Source organism: Anolis sagrei, chromosome 10, assembly GCF_037176765.1.
Source record: "Anolis sagrei isolate rAnoSag1 chromosome 10, rAnoSag1.mat, whole genome shotgun sequence".
Taxonomy (NCBI): domain Eukaryota; kingdom Metazoa; phylum Chordata; class Lepidosauria; order Squamata; family Dactyloidae; genus Anolis; species Anolis sagrei.
In genome coordinates, this window is record NC_090030.1 from 22311742 (window position 1) to 22328352 (window position 16611).

Genomic DNA, 16611 nt, shown 5'->3' on the forward strand with positions numbered 1-16611 from the left:
ATGCTAACTGGAGTTCATTATCAAGAGAGGTCAACCCTCTTGTTCAAGGAGCTCCACTGGCTGCCATTTATTTTCCGAGCCCAATTCAAGGTGCAGGTGCTCACCTACAAAGCCCTGAACGGTTTGGGACCACCCTACCTGCGTGACCACATCTCCATCTACGAACCCACACGCTCGCTCTGGTCATCTGGGGAGGCCCTGCTCGTGATCCCACCTACGTCGCAAGCGTGCTTGGTGGGGACGCGGGACAGGGCCTTCTCTGTGGCGGCCCCCCGACTTTGGAATGCCCTTCCAAAAGAGCTTCGTCAGGCCCCTACTCTGGCAGTTTTCAGAAAGAACCTAAAAACTTGGCTGTTCCGATGTGCCTTCGCAGATTAGGAATCCCCATCCCAAGTCCTAGATGCACTTTAGCACTACTAATGTTGCTGCACACCGCACTTAATCCTACATTCCTCCTGCCATCTCAGCACTTTTAACTCTGTACCCCATTGCGCTGGCCGATCCAGTTTTAATAGTGTCTTGATGTATTGTCATTGTGGTTATTTTGCTTAATTGTTTTGATTTGCTTTGTTTATTGCTGTGTTATGTTTTCTATTGTATTGTGTTTTGTGGCTTCGGCCCGTGTAAGCCGCATCGAGTCCTTCGGGAGATGCTAGCGGGGTACAAATAAAGTTAATAATAATAAATAATAATAATAATAATGATGCTCAAGCGTGGCCTCCCTTGGAAGCCATTGCATTTTTATTTGCAACTTCCTCTGCAAACACTGGATGAGCTTTATGATACTTTTCTGTCCCATTTTAGCTCCACAGCAAGCCACTGAGTGAGAAATGGAGATAAAGCAACTGGCCCAAAGTCATCAAAGAGAAAGGGCTTTTTGAACAAGTATAGGAATAAAAATCATCATCATCATCATCATCATCATCATCTATATAAATAAAAATGTAATGTTTGTTTGTGGGATTAACAGAATTCAAAAACCACTGGATGAATTGACACCAAATTTGGATGAACATTGGCACACGGACATAGAGCACAAGGACCATTCAAATCATAATCATCATTGACAAATAGTACAAGGACCATTCCAATAGTAGTAGTAGTAGTAGTAGTAGTAAGGTAAAGGTAAAGGTTTTCCCCTGACATTAAGTCCAGTCATGTCCAACTCTGGGGGTTGGTGCTCATCTCCATTTCTAAGCCAAAGAGCCAGCGTTGTCCATAGACACCTCCAAGATCATGTGGCTGGTATGACTGCATGGAGCGCCGTTACCTTTCCACCAGAGCAGTACCTATTGATCTACTCACATTTACATGTTTTCAACCTGCTAGGTTGGCAGAAGCTGGGGCTAACAGCAGGAGCTCACCCTGCTCCCCGTATTCGAACCTGTACCCTTTTGGTCAACAAGCTCAGCAACTCAGTGGTTTAACCCACTGCACCACCTAATACTAATTCATTTTTTTCAATCAACTGAAATACTTTTCCATTTTTCCATTTATTATTATTAGTAATAATAGGAATACTACTACTACTAATAATAAATAGAAACAAATGAAAAGGGGGAATCAGAAAAGAGGAATTCAAATGAATAACCAACATAACATATGTAACATAACATATGTGAATGGCATTAAAGTGCCTTAATTCTACAATGTAGATTCACTAGTAGTTGTAGTGGTGGTAGTAGTAGTAGTAAAGTAGTAATTTATTTATATGAGCCCCCGGTGGCGCAGTGGGTTAAACCCCTGTGCTGGCAGGACTGAAGACTGACAGGTCACAGGTTCGAATTCAGGGAGAGGCAGATGAGCTCCCTCTATCAGCTCCAGCTCCTCATGCGGGGACATGAGAGAAGCCTCCCACAAGGATGATAAAACATCAAAATAATCTGGGCAACCCCTGGGCAATGTCCTTGCAGACGGCCAATTCTCTCACACCAGAAGCGACTTGCAGTTTCTCAAGTTGCTCCTGACACGACCAAAAATTTATTTATATGACCGATCAAACAAATAAATTAGTAGTAGTAGTATAAGGAGGAGGAGCAACGTTGGCACATAGGCACAGAGCACAAGAGCCATTCCAACCATTATCATCATCGTCATCGTCTTAATAACACAGACATAGGCAGAAAGCACCAGCATCATTCCAATTGTTGTTGTGTTGTTATTATTTTATTTGGGAAAGCAACTTTGTTTGGAGCTCTGCCTCACCTGATCTTGAAGACAAAGCTGTGCCTTGGGAAGAATCCTTTGGTGCCATCTCAACCTGACTCACCTTCAGGCCATTGTTTTTATCCGGAATTGCTGAGCATCAGTTCCTCCGGTTGGCAGGGAAACGAGGTTTGCAAAGGCCGCCACACTTTCTCCGCACCGTGGGACCCATCCGTCCGTGTCTCTGACCTTTGTTTAAAGGCAGAGCCTGTTGACTTCTGCACCTTGTCAAGCCAGCGGAAATGCCATTAACATTGCAAAATGCTCGGGAGTTCAGTTGGAATGATAATCCATCATCGCTGAATTGTCCAAGGGGTCATTCCAGGACACGTGTGTCAGGTCTTCAGAGATTTGGGGAGGAACCTGAAATCTCCGCTTAGTTTCCCCATGGTTGTTAGCATGGCGTTGATTGACAGCTTCAAGCTGCCAGCCCTCAACAGTCCTGTCAGTCCCGTCTGTGCCGCTTTGAGGTTGCGTTCCCTCCGCTCAAGTGATCGCTTTGGCAATCCATCTGAGATTGTATCGAGTCCAAAACATCCACACGTTTTCCTGCTTCTTCCTTGACAGGAAAGGTTCTCTTGTCAAAACACCTTCCTAGGAAAGCGAACCAGGCATTAACTCACCCCTGCAGGATCACAACATATAATAAAGTCCCTAGGAAGTCTTCAAATGCAGTCCAGGGTTTGTGTGTGGGAGGGGGGCAATGACAGAGGACGATAGGAATTATAGTTCATCCATATGCAACAATACCCTACTGACAATGGATCTATTTTGCCTTGGTTAGACCACACCTGGAATATTGTATCCAATTCTGGGCACCACAATTGAAGAGAGATATTGACAAGCTGGAATGTGTCCAGAGGAGGGCGACTCAAATGATCAAGGGTCTGGAGAACAAGCCCTATGAGGAGCGGCTTAAAGAGCTGGGCATGTTTAGCCTGGAGAAGAGAAGGCTGAGAGGAGACATGATGATAGCCATGTATAAATATGTGAGAGGACCAACAGAAAATACTGGAAGGGTTTGCTGGGCATTGACCTTGAGTGTTGGAGTTGTAGTTCACCTACATCCAGAGAGCACCGTGGACTCAAACTATGATGGATCAGGACCAAACTTGGCAGTGATACTCAATATGCCCAAATGTGAACACTGGTGGAGTTTGGATGAAATAGACTTGACATGTGGGAGTTGTAGTTGCTGGGATTTCTGGTTCACCTACAATCAAAGAACATTCTGAACCCCACCAAACTTCCCACACAAAACCCCCATGACCACATTCAAGCTGGAATGTGTCCAGAGGAGGGCGACTAAAATGATCAAGGGTCTGGAGAACAAGCCCTATGAGGAGCGGCTTAAGGAGCTGGGCATGTTTAGCTTGAAGAAGAGAAGGCTGAGAGGAGATAGGATAGCCATGTATAAATATGTGAGAGGCAGTCACAGGAAGGAGGGAGCAAGCTTGTTTTCTGCTCCCCTGGAGACTAGGACGTGGAACAATGGCTTCAAACTACAAAAAAGGAGATTCCATCTGAACATTAGGAAGAACTTCCTGACTGTGGGAGCCGTTCAGCAGTGGAACTATCTGCTCCAGAGTGTGGTGGAGGCTCCTTCTTTGGAAGCTTTGAAACAGAGGCTGGATGGCCATCTGTTGGGGGTGCTTTGAATGCAATTTTGCTCCTTCTTGGCAGGGGGTTGGACTGGATGGCCCATGAGGTTTCTTCCAACTCTATGATTCTATGATTTGGGCCAAATAGTGAATATGACTGACAGAAAATACTGAAATGGTTTGGGAGGCAAAGATAGAGGACAGTGGGAGTTATAATTCATCTACAATCATAAAGCATTCTGAACTCAACCCATGATGGATCTGGACTAAATCTGGCACACAGACCCATAATCACCAATTTTAAATACTGGCAGGGTTTGGGGGCAATGACAAAACATGATGGGAGTTATAGTTCACCCATATGTGAAGTGTTCTGTGAACCCCATCAATGATGGACCTGGACCAAACTTGGCACATTTATTTATTTATTTATTTATTTATCATGTCAGGAGCAACCAGACAATTGTATTACATTTCTAACAGAACAAAACAAACAGACAGACAAAACACAAAATTTGCAAGCTTGGTAGCTGGTTAAATGTCCTTTGACCAGTATCTGGCCACTTGGAGTGCCTCGGGTGTTGCCGCAAGGAGGTCCTCCATGGTGCATGTGGCAGGGCTCAGGTTGCATTGCAGCAGGTGGTCTGTGTGTGGTTTGTTCTTCTCCACACTCACATGTCGTGGATTCCACTTTGTAGCCCCATTTCTCAAGGTTGGCTCTGCATCTCGTGGTGCCAGAGCACACTCTGTTCAGTGCCTTCCAAGTCGCCCAGTTTTCTGTGTGCCCAGGGTTGAATCTCTCATTTGGTATCAGCCATTGGTTGAGGTTCTGGGTTTGAGCCTGCCACTTTTGGACTCTCGCTTGCTGAGGTGGTCCAGCGAATGTCTCTGTAGATCTTAGAAAACTATTTCTTGATTTAAGTCGTTGATATGCTGGCTGTTACCCAAACAAGGGATGAGCTGGAGATGTCACTGCCTTGGTCCTTTCACTATTGGCTGCTACTTCCCAGCAGATGTCAGGTGGTGCAATACCGGCTAAACAGTGTAATTTCTCCAGTGGTGTATGGCACAGACACCCCGTGATGATGCAGCATGTCTCATTAAGAGCCACATTCACTGTTTTAGCGTGGTGAGATGTGTTCCACACTGGGCATGCATACTCAGCAGCAAAGTAGCATAGCGCAAGGGCAGATGTCTTCACTGTGTCTGGTTGTGATCCCCAGGTTGCGCCAGTCAGCTTTCGTATGATATTGTTTCTAGCGCCCACTTTTTGCTTGATGCTCAGTCAGTGCTTCTTGTAGGTCAGAGCACGGTCCAGAGTGACTCCCAGGCATTTGGTGTGCTGCAATGCTCCAGTGGGATTCCTTCCCAGGTCATCCTCAGAGCTCAGGATGCTTGTCTGTTCTTAAGATGAAAGGCACATGTCTAACTCTCTCACTCCAGAAGCAACCAGAAGGGACTTGCAGCATGCAAACTTGGCACATGACCAACAGAAAATACAGAAGGGGTTTGGGACGCATTTGCACAATATGTTGGGAGTTGTAGTTCACCCACAGTCAAAGAGTACTCTGATCCCAACGGACAATGGATTTGGATCAAACTTGGCACATGGACCCAACATGACCAACTTTAAATACTGGTGAATCTGGACATTGGGGGAGAGATTGACCCTGGATGGTGGGAATTGTAGTTTGCTCATTTCTATAAAGTTCTTTGAATCCCATCAATAATTTATCTGGACTAAACATGCCACACAGACCCATCGTGAGCAACTCTGGTGGGGTTGACCAAAGATGATAGGAGATGTAGTTTACGAACCATTCATAAAATCCAAAAACAAACAATGACTGTATCTAATGTTTATTCTTTCAAAATACCTAACCTGGGAATCACCCGGACATTGTATATAATTTAGGCGGAAAACCTGAAAATGTATCCTAAACATCTCATTGAGAAAGGCAACATTATCTGATATTATATTTGCTAGGTTACTTGTTCAGGCATGACTACTAGCAATAGTTCTGGCGTTGATACGTATATCCCCAAACTGTTCCCACTATTTGATGTTTATCCAATTGCAAGAGCCTGAAGCAGATAACAACCTGAAGGGGAACCCATTAAAATATATAAGGCAGATAACAAGGGGAATTGAGTCCATCAAAACAGATATATTTAATTAAGGGTCATATAAAACACAGCGCAGGAGCTGAACGACCAACCAAGCTGGGATTCGAAAACGAAATAAATCATCCGCAGAACACAGTCAATTGGGCATTTATGGCCACAAAGAAGACAAAAATAATACACAAAGGCTGGTAAATCACAGCTGAAAAACGCACAAATGGATGCTATCTACGGATGGGTATCTCAATAGCAAAGGCTTCCCTTAGATACTCTAATAATAATAATAATAATAATAATCATCATCATCATCATTATCATCATCATCATCATCTATATCAGTGTTTCTCAACCTGGGGGTCGGGACCCCTGGGGGGGTTGCGAGGGGGTATCAGAGGGGTTGCCAAAGACCATCAGAAAACACAGTATTTTTATTGGTCATAGGGGATATGTGTAAGAAGTTTAGCCCAATACTCTCATTGTTGGAGTTCAGAATGCTCTTTGATTGTAGGTGAACTATAAATCTCAGGATCTACAACTCCCTAATGTCAAGGTCTATTTCCTCTAACCTCCTCCAGTATCCACATTTGGGCATGTTGAGTATTCGTGCCAAGTTTGGTCCAGATCCATCATTGTTTGAGTCCACAGTGCTCTCTGGATAAAGGTGAACTACAACTCCAAAACTCAAGGTCAATGCCTATCAAACCCTTCCAGTATTTACTGTTGGTCATAGGAGTTCTGTGTGCCAAGACTGGTTCAATTCAGTCGTTGGTGGAGTTCAGAATGCTCTTGGATTGTAGGTGAACTATAAATCTCAGCTACTACAACTCCCAAATGACAGCATCAATCTCCCCATCAATCCTACTAGAATTCAAATTTGGGCATATCAGGCATTTGTGCCGATGTGACGATTCATAACAGCAAAATTACAGTTGTGAAGTTGCAACAAAAATGTTATGGTTGGGGGGTCACCACAACATGAGAGAACTGTATTAAGGGGTCACGACATTAGGGAGGTTGAGAACCACTGATCTATATAAATAAAAATGTAATATTCGTTTGTGGGATTAACAGAACTCAAAAACCACTGGACAAATTGACACCAAATTTGAACACAAGACACCTAACAACCCAATGTATGTCCTTCACTCAAAAAATGATTTTGTCATTTGGGAGTTGTAGTTGCTGGGATTTATAGTTCACCTACAATCTGAACCCCACCATTGAACCAAACTTGGCACACAGTTCTCCCATGACTAACAAAAAATACTGGAAGGGTTTGCTGGGCAGTGTCCTTTGGTTTTGGAGTTGTAGTTTACTTACATCCAAAAAGCACAGTGGACTCAAACAATGATAGATCTGGACTAAACTTGGCACCAATACTCAATATGCCCAAATGTGAACACTGGTGGAGTTTGGGGAAAATAGAATCTTGATATTTGGGAGTTGTAGTTGCTGGGATTTATAGTTCACCTACAATCACAGAGCATTCTGAACCCCACCAATGATAGAATTGGGCCAAACCCCCCACACAGAACCCCCATGTGGGCCACAGCAATGCGTGGCAGGGGACGGCTAGTATATAAATAAAAATGTAATGTTCGTTTGTGGGATTAACATAACTCAAAAACCACTTGACGAATTGACACCAAATTTGGACACAAGACACCTATCAGGCCAACAAGTGACCATCTCTTATAAAAACACTGAAAAACATTATGGAAGAGACTTAAAAAGCCCAAAAAATAAAATAACAAAATAATAACATTACAACGCATGCGCAAAACCGCATATATACACATATACACACACACAAAACACATATACACAAACTAGGCCACAGCAACGTGTGGCAAGGGACGGCAATAATAATAATAATAATAATAATAATAATAATAATAATAGTAATAATATACTCTATTTATACTCCGCTCTATTTCCCTGAGGGGACTCTGAGCGGATTACAGAATAATATATGGCAAACATTCAATGCCGTTATACAATTAACAAGGACAGACAATACATAGACAGAGGCAAGGCTTCCCTCCTTGGGTTAGTTGGTGTCTTGTGGCCAAATTTGGCGGCAATTCGTCCAGTGGTTCTTGAGTTATGTTAATCCCACAAACGAACATTACATTTTGATTTATATAGATTACCATAGCACAATATTAATATTATATTATTACATTGTACTATAACATTATACTGTAATATTATTAGTAATGTTACATGCAACATAAAAGTTATAATATCATATTATGATTAGTAGGTATTATATTGTATTACATTATAATATTGTCACTATTATATTTATATTATATTATATTATATTATATTATATTATATTATATTATATTATATTTATTATAAATACAGTGCAGGAGATAAGATGGAATTGCCTTCCCGGCCCCTCTCTTCACTCTGATCTCCGAGCAGTTAAGAGGCATTGTGGGTTATATTTAGGAGGAAAGAACTAGCAAACCCATCAAAGCAGATAATCTGGATCTCACACCAGAAAAAAAGGTAAAGGTAGTCCCCTGACATTAAGTCCAGTCATGTCTGACTCTGGGGTGTGGTGCTCATCTCCATTTCTAAGCCGAAGAGCCAGAGCTGTCCATAGACACCTCCAAGGTCATGTGGCCGGCATGACTGCATGGAGCCCCCGGTGGCGCAGTGGGTTAAAGCACTAATCTGCTGAGCTTGTTGATCGAAAGGTCGCAGGTTCGATTCCGGGGAGCGGCGTGAGCTTCCGCTGTCAGCCCTAGCTTCTGCCAGCCTAGCAGTTCAAAAACATGCAAATGTGAGTAGATCAATAGGTACCGCTCCGGCGGGAAGGTAACAGCGTTCACACCAGAAGCAACTTGCAATTCCTCAAGTCGCTCCTGACACGACCAAAAAAAAAATCTAGATTTTATATGACAGTGTAGAAGGGGCCTGACTTTTCCTTGACTAAGGAAACTTATGAAATGTATGGGGTCACCATAAATCCACAGTTGACTTGAAGGCACCTGTTATTCATTAAAGATCTACCATCAAAGACCTAACCAGGAGTGACCCTATTTAGCTTCCAACATTGAACCAGATCTGGTCCTATTAAACCAGCGTTTCTCAACCTGGGGGTCGGGACCCCTGGGGGGGTCGCGAGGGGGTGTCAGAGGGTGTCACCAAAGACCATCAGAAAACACAGTATGTTCTGTTGGTCATGGAGATTCTGTGTGGAAAGTTTGACTCATTCCTATTATTGGTGGGGTTCAGAATGATCTTTGATTGTAGGTGAACTATAAATCCCAGCAACTACAACTGCCAAATGTCAATGTCTATTTTCCCCAAACTCCACCAGTGGGTATATTGTGTATTCATGCCAAGTTTGGCCCAGATCCATCATTGCTTGAGTCCACAGTGCTCTCTGGATGTAGGAGAACTACAACTCCAAAACTCAAGGTCAATGCCCACCAAACCCTTCCATAATATTTTCTGTTGGTCGTGGGAGTACTGTGTGCCAAGTTTGGTTCAATTCCATCATTGGTGAAGTTCAGAATGCTGTCTGATTGTGGGTTAACTATAAATCCCAGCAACTAAAACTCCCAAATGATGAAATAAACCCTCCCCCAACCCTACCAGTATTCAAATTTGAGCATATCGGTTATTTGTGCCAAATTTGGTCCAGTGCTTGGGTCAGATATTTACATGACGATTCATAACAGTAGCAAAATGACAGTTATGAAGTTGCAACGAAAATAATTTTATGGTTGGGGGTCACCACAACATGAAGACCTGTACTAAGGGGTCGTGGCATTAGGAAGGTTGAGAATCACTGTATTAAACTATGGCTCTCCATAAGACCTGAAGATACACAACCACAACCATTTGGATGCAACTAATTCCCATTTGGGGTGGGAGGGAGGAGGTGAGTGCCATTCGGTCCTTCCCCCGACTCATTTCTTTTCTTCCCTCGCTTCTCCTCCCTCTCTCCTTCCCTCCCTCTTTCCCCTCTCTGTGTTTCAGATTATGCTTGGCCCCTGCCTAAACAATTGTGTCCCATCTGGATTTCCCTAGATGTGCTCTTCTCCACCGCCTCCATCATGCATCTCTGCGCCATCGCCCTCGACCGCTACGTCGCCATCCGCAACCCCATTGAGCACAGCCGCTTCAACTCCCGCACCAAGGCCATGATGAAGATCGCCGCCGTCTGGACCATCTCCATCGGTAGGCCACCCTTCCCCACCCTCCAGAATCCTGATCCTGTGGGCACTTATCTCACACTCCTTTTCATAGACCCTATTGACTCGAATCCAATGCTCACCTTTTGAGACTTAATGATCTTGTCAAAATTAGATTTGCATCATACAGTCACCTTAGTACCTAGCCAAAGCAAAAGGAGAAGCCACTTCTGGAGCTCTTTTTTGTGGAACCTCACCTCTTATTTCATTTCATTGAGTCAATTATTTATTTATTTATTTTATTTACTTTGCTTGTATACCGCAGTTTCTCAGCCCGTAGGCGACTCAACAGCGGTTCACAACAAGAGCAAAAAGACAGTCATAACAATATAGCAATATACAATTTAAAACCATGAGAGCATAATATACAAAATAATGGCACATCAATAACAGCACATTAACGTCTCGTAACTAGAATCGTGATCCAATTCGTCGTCTATAATTCCGTTCCTATATTCATCATATTCATTGCACTGTTTATCCGAATGCCTGTTCAAACAGCCAGGTTTTTAGTTTTCTTTGAAACACCATTAACGTAGGAGCTGATCTAATGTCCATGGGAAGGGCGTTCCACAGCCGAGGGGCCACCACAGAGAAGGCCCTGTCCCTCGTCCCCGCCAGCCGTGCTTGCGATGCAGACGGGATCGAGAGCAGGGCCTCCCCAGAAGATCTTAGAGTCCTGGTGGGTTCATAGGCAGAGATACGTTCGGATAGGTGGCTTGGGCCCGAACCGTTCAATGCTATGCTATCCTGGGATTTGTAGTTTGATGGGGCATCCCCATCCTTTGGCAGAGAAGGCTCGAGACCTTATCAAACTGCAAATTCTAGGACTCCATAACACTGAATCAAAGTGCATTCATTCCACAGCATAGATGCATCCCAAACTTTTCCTTTCCTTGTCCTAACATTTTTGCTTTTAAAGAAGGAATTCTAAGCAGGCGGCAACTGTAATGTGTGCCTTTTTTGGCCAAATTACAGAGTGCACTTTTTGCCACTGCGCATGACTTTCAGTAGCAAATACTTTTTTTTGGTTTCGGGGTTTTGAAAATTGAGGTGCACATTAGATTCGATGGTACATCAGATTTGAATCAATATGCTACTTTCTTGAGTGTCCATCTCCAAAACCATTTCTTATCACCAGAACTCTTTGGGATTTTGGATGGAGGTCCACTGGATCTCCAAATCCAACAGTTAGATTAGAAACAAAACTTATGCAACTATGTATCGAGTGAATCCATTGAATAAAGACCCCAAAAGTAGAGTGCAACTTGCAGGGACGAGAGAGAGGGCCTTCTCTGTGGTGGCCCCTCGGCTCTAGAACTTCAAGTCACTTCTGGTGTGAGAGAATTGGCCATTTTCAGGGATGTTGCCCAGGGGGTGCCCAGATATCTTACCATCCTATGGGAGGCTTCTCTCATATCCTCACATGGGGAGCTGGAGCTGACAGAGGGAGCTCATCTATGCTTTCTCTGGATTTGAACCATCAGCAGTCCTGCCATCACAAGGGTTTAGCCCATTGTGCCACTGGGGCCTCCTTCCTGGCTTGGTAGAAGATAAGTAAAAAGGGTTTGCCTCCAGAAACATTAGGAACAAAGTGTTTGAGATATGGGTCCATCCTTGCTCCCTCAATGGGTTGGCAGAGCCATCTAGTGGAATCAGACATTATGATCTCATGTCCCTCTACAGCAATGGTTCTCAATCTGTGGGTCTCCAGATGTTTAGTCCTCCAACTCCTAGAAATCCTAACAGCTGGTAAACTGGCTGAGATTTCTGGGAGTTGTAGGCCAAAACACCTGGGGACCCACAGGTTGAGGACCCCTGCTCTATGGCCTCTTCAAACCTTTTAAGACAACTCCCTGCAATTGGAAGTCCATAGAGCAGTGGTTCCCAAAGTTTGGGCCTCCGGGTGTTTTGGACTTCAGCTCCCACAGTTCCTAACAGTAAGTTGGCTGGGATTTCTGGGAGCTGAAGTCCAAAACACCTGGAGGCCCAAAGGTTGGAAACCACTGCTCTATAGATTTCCAATTGCAGGGAGTTGTCTTAAAAGGTTTGAAGAGGAAGAGAACTAGAAACGGGCTAGGATGCTATATTATAGTCAGGAGCGCCTGATGTTGGGTACATTGGAGAAATGTTGTGAAGTACCATTAATGTGTTGTCATGTTCTCAGAGCATTTCTGAAGCACTTTGGGCCTTCTTGTTGTGCAGTAGGACATCTTAGTTGGTGTCCAAATGCTCCCCGGAGAGCAGTTCAATGCGCATCAGTGCCTTTTGGGCATCAGTTTGTAGTGATGTCCTTGTGCACAACAAGAAGGCCCAAAGTGCTTCAGAAGGCTGATCTGGCTGGGGTGGTCCATGCCTTGGTCATCTCCAGATGGGACTACTGCAATGCACTCTACGTGGGGCTGCCCTTGAAAACGGCTCAGAAGTTCCAACTGGTCCAACGGGCAGCGGCCAGGATGTTAACTGGGGCCCCTTACAGAGAGAGGTCAACCCTCCTGTTCAAGGAGCTCCACTGGCTGCCGTTTATCTCCGAGCCCAATTTAAGGTGCAGGTGCTTACCTACAAAGCCCTGAACGGTTTGGGACCTGCCTACCTGCATGACCGCATCTCCATCTACGAACCCACGCATTCACTACACTCATCTGGAGAGGCCCTGCTCATGATCCCACCTGCGTTGCAAGCACATTTGGTGGGGACACGAGACAGGGCCTTTTCCGTGGTGGCCCCCCGTCTCTGGAACACTCTCCCCAAAGATCTTAGACAGGCCCCTACACTGGCAGTCTTCAGAAAGAACTTGAAGACCTGGCTGTTCCGATGTGCCTTTCCCGATTAGGAAATCTCCAATACCAAGTCCCAGAAGCACTTTATTAGAATTAAGATTGCCGCACGCTACACACTGCACTTGCCCTATAATCCTTACATATCACCTGTCACATCAGCACTTTTTAACCCTGTACCCTTTACTTTGGCCCAGCCTAGTTTTATCCTGTTTGATGTATTGTTTATTGCTTGTGGTTTTGTTGTTTTAATACTGCTTTAATTGTTTTAATTTGCTTTAGATGTATTGTTATGTATTGAGGCCTTGGCCTTTGTAAGCCGCATCGAGTCCATCGGGAGATGCTAGCGGGGTACAAATAAAGTTTAATAATAACTAGCTGTGCCCTGCCACGCGTTGCTGTGGCCTATAGTAAAACTTATCAAAGTTGAGGTAGATATCTGGACTATTATGAAAGAGAGGTACCTACCTATTCCTTCCCCCTTTTCCTCCCCCTTTCTCTACTTTCTTCCTTCTCTACCTCTTTCTTTCTTTCCTTCTTTCACTACTTGGTTTCATCCTTCTCTCTTTCCTTCATTCCCTCCCCCTTTCTTCCTTTGCCTTTCTTCCCGCCCTGTTTGCTTCCTTCTTTCTCTTTTTATTTCCTTTTATTTCACCACCATCATAACAATAACAATAATGCAATGCATTGCCTCTGGGACCTGACACCTCTCCCATTCCCCCTAAAAGGGTCTCATAGGAACAATAGCATCATCATAATAATAATAGAAATAACAACCTTTACCCGCCCCGTGTTGCTGTGGCCAATCTTCCCTCTTTCTCTCCTTCTTTCCCTCCTTCCTTCCTTCCTTCCTTCCTTCCTTCCTTCCTTCCTTCCTTCCTTCCTTCCCATCTTTCCTTCTCCTCTTCTTTCTCTATCTCTTTCCTTCCTTCCCCCTCTTCTGCTGTCTCTCTTTTCTTTCCTTCCATCTTTCCTTTTCTTTCCTTTTCTTCTTCCTCTAACTTTCCTTCCTTCCCCCTTTTTCTTTACCTCCCTTTCTCTTTCTTCCTTCTTTCCTTCCTTCCTGTCTTTCCTAGATTTTGACAGGGCGGGAAAGGGTGGGGTGGGGTTTGGAGGTGGCCTGAAGTAAAAGGAGGTAAGATTGGGGCAGGGGAGTGATGGAGCGTGGGGTTGTGTGTGTGTGTGTGGCGGCGGAGGGAGTGATGGAGCCTGGGGTTGCGTGTGTGTGTGCGGCGGGGGGGGGGGGGAGTGATGGAGCGTGGGGTTGCGTGTGTGTGTGCGGCGGTGGGGGGAGTGATAGAGCGTGGGGTTGCGTGTGTGTGTGCGGCGGCGGGGAGAGTGATGGAGCGTGGGATTGCGTGTGTGTGTGCGGCAGGGGGTGTGTGTGCGGGAAGCGGCGCGGCGGGGCTTGGAGTGGGCATGGTTTCCGCAGAGGAAACGTTGGCCGGAAGGCCATGTGCACGCGCGATGGAACTTGCGGCTGGGCGCCAATGCGCATGCTCAGTTGTTTTGCCGTTTTGTGAGTGTGTTGTGTTGTTTTTCATTTTGAGTAGATATGTTTGTACCTTGTGGGTTGTGTTATGGGCATGGGAATTTTGGTTAAGTTTCATTGGGGTTTTTTTGAGTTTTGTTCTTTTGCCGTTTTGTGAGTGTGTTGCTGTGTTGTTTTTCATTTTGAGTAGATATGTTTGTACCTTGTGGGTTGTGTTATGGGCACGGGGATTTTAGTTAAGTTTCGTTGGGGGATTTTTGAGCTTTGTTGTTTTGCCGTTTTGTGTGTGTGTTGTTGTGTTGTTTTTCATTTTGAGTAGATATGTTTGTACCTTGTGGGTTGTGTTATGGGCACAGGTATTTTTGTTAAGTTTCGTTGGGGGATTTTTGAGTTTTGTTGTTTTGCCGTTTTGTGAGTGTGTTGTTGTGTTGTTTTTCATTTTGAGTAGATATGTTTGTACCTTGTGGGTTGTGTTATGGGCATGGGAATTTTGGTTACGTTTCATTGGGGGGGTTTTGAGTTTTGTTTCCTCGTTGGATGCCCCTAACAAATTTATATATATAGATAATAATTTTGGGCATAAGTTTGTAGTTCACTGGGGCTGGATGGCCATCTGTTGGGAATGCTTTGACAGTGCCTTCCTGCATAATGTCTGGCCCTTGTGGTCTCTTCCCATTCTGTGCTTCTGTGAAACAATGCCTTTTGTTCTCTTTGCCTTTTGGGCCTTTCCTCCAGGGATCTCCATGCCCATCCCGGTCATCGGCTTGCAGGACGACTCCCGGGTCTTTGTGAACGGCAGCTGCGTCCTCAATGATGAGAACTTTGTCCTGGTGGGCTCCTTTGTGGCCTTCTTTGTCCCTTTGGTCATCATGGTCTTTGCTTACTGCCTGACCATCCAGGTCCTGCAGAAGCAAGCCTCCGTCTTCCTCTATGGAGAGACCCCCAAGTCCCAGCAGCACCAGCAGCAGCACCAGCGGCGGAGCAGCATGAACTGTCTCAAGAAGGAACCCAACGCGGAGCACCTCTCCATGCTCCAGAACCACGAGGCGGTCTCCCACTTGAACTCCCCGGTCAACAAGGAAGGGGTGCTCTTCCGGAAGGGCACCATGCAGTCCATCAACAATGAGAGGAGGGCCTCCAAGGTCTTGGGCATCGTCTTCTTCCTGTTCCTCATCATGTGGTGCCCCTTTTTCATCACCAACATCATGTCGGTCCTCTGCAAGGAGGCCTGCGACGAGGCTCTCCTGGGGGAGCTGCTGGACGTCTTTGTGTGGATCGGGTACATCTGCTCCGGGGTCAACCCTTTGGTCTACACCCTCTTCAACAAAATCTACCGCAGGGCTTTCTCTAACTACATCCGCTGCCGCTACGACGGTGGGAAGAAGGTGGCGCAGAGGCACAACCCGGGCGCCAATGTCTCCACGGCAGCACTTTACGCGAAGGAGCTCCATTTGAACAGTTACCGAAACGGAAACGAACTCAACAGCATGGAGTTGGACGAGACGGAGGACGCTGTGGAAATGAACGTCGGGACTTCAGAGCTGTCCATCAACAGCGAAAAGACCAGTAGCGTCTAGAAGCCAGGCCCAAATGTAAGACACAAACAAACCCACCGTTCAGGGGTTTCACTGTGGTGCAGCTAACAAACCCTGTTACGTGCAAGAATGGTGTAAATACTGCATTTGGAACAAAGCTGTCTCCTTTCCTTTTGTTTTTTTTAAATGGAAACCTCCATGTTTGTAACTCATTGCCTTGTTTCCCCAGATTGGGTGCAGAGTGGTCAGAACCTCTGCGGGAAGAGGGGCGTCCCAAATGGCATCCATTATTTTTGCTTTCAAAACATTGGGTTTTTTCCTCCCTCCCTTCTTTCTCGTGCATGAACAAAATGCTGACTATTAATCTCAGGTGGTAATTTCTTTCTTTTTTTAAAAGTCCTCAATGGTCAATAATAATGAGTGGTCTCATGTCAAATAAAGGGAGATGACTCGGCCGGTGCAGCCTTTTTGATTCAGATGCATGCCCGTCTTGCTGGTTAAATGTGGAACAAATGCTGGATAATTCTCGGATGAAGACAGAAGCTTGGTTGGGATGGGATCTGTTGGGGAATCTGAGCTGTTAGGTTCAAAAATAACCCTCAGTTGGGGGAATTCCACGATAAATAGAGCAGAGTACCAGAAGTAAGCTTCAGAACCAGC

At 45.1% G+C, this 16611-nt stretch overlaps 1 protein-coding gene across 2 annotated transcripts in view; it reads left to right on the forward strand.

Moving 5' to 3' along the window:
- Window positions 1-16405, forward strand: part of HTR2C (5-hydroxytryptamine receptor 2C) — a 244054-nt gene extending 227649 nt beyond the window's left edge. The window contains exons 5-6 of one of the 2 annotated variants that reach the window (XM_060756103.2): window positions 9984-10133; window positions 15152-16405. In XM_060756103.2, coding sequence (XP_060612086.1) covers window positions 9984-10133; window positions 15152-15993 — 992 coding nt within the window. In that variant the 3' untranslated portion in view covers window positions 15994-16405. Of the gene's footprint in view, window positions 1-9932; window positions 10134-15151 lie in introns of both variants that reach the window. The other variant, XM_060756102.2, reaches the window with a different exon arrangement.
- Window positions 16406-16611: the final 206 nt, after the last annotated feature.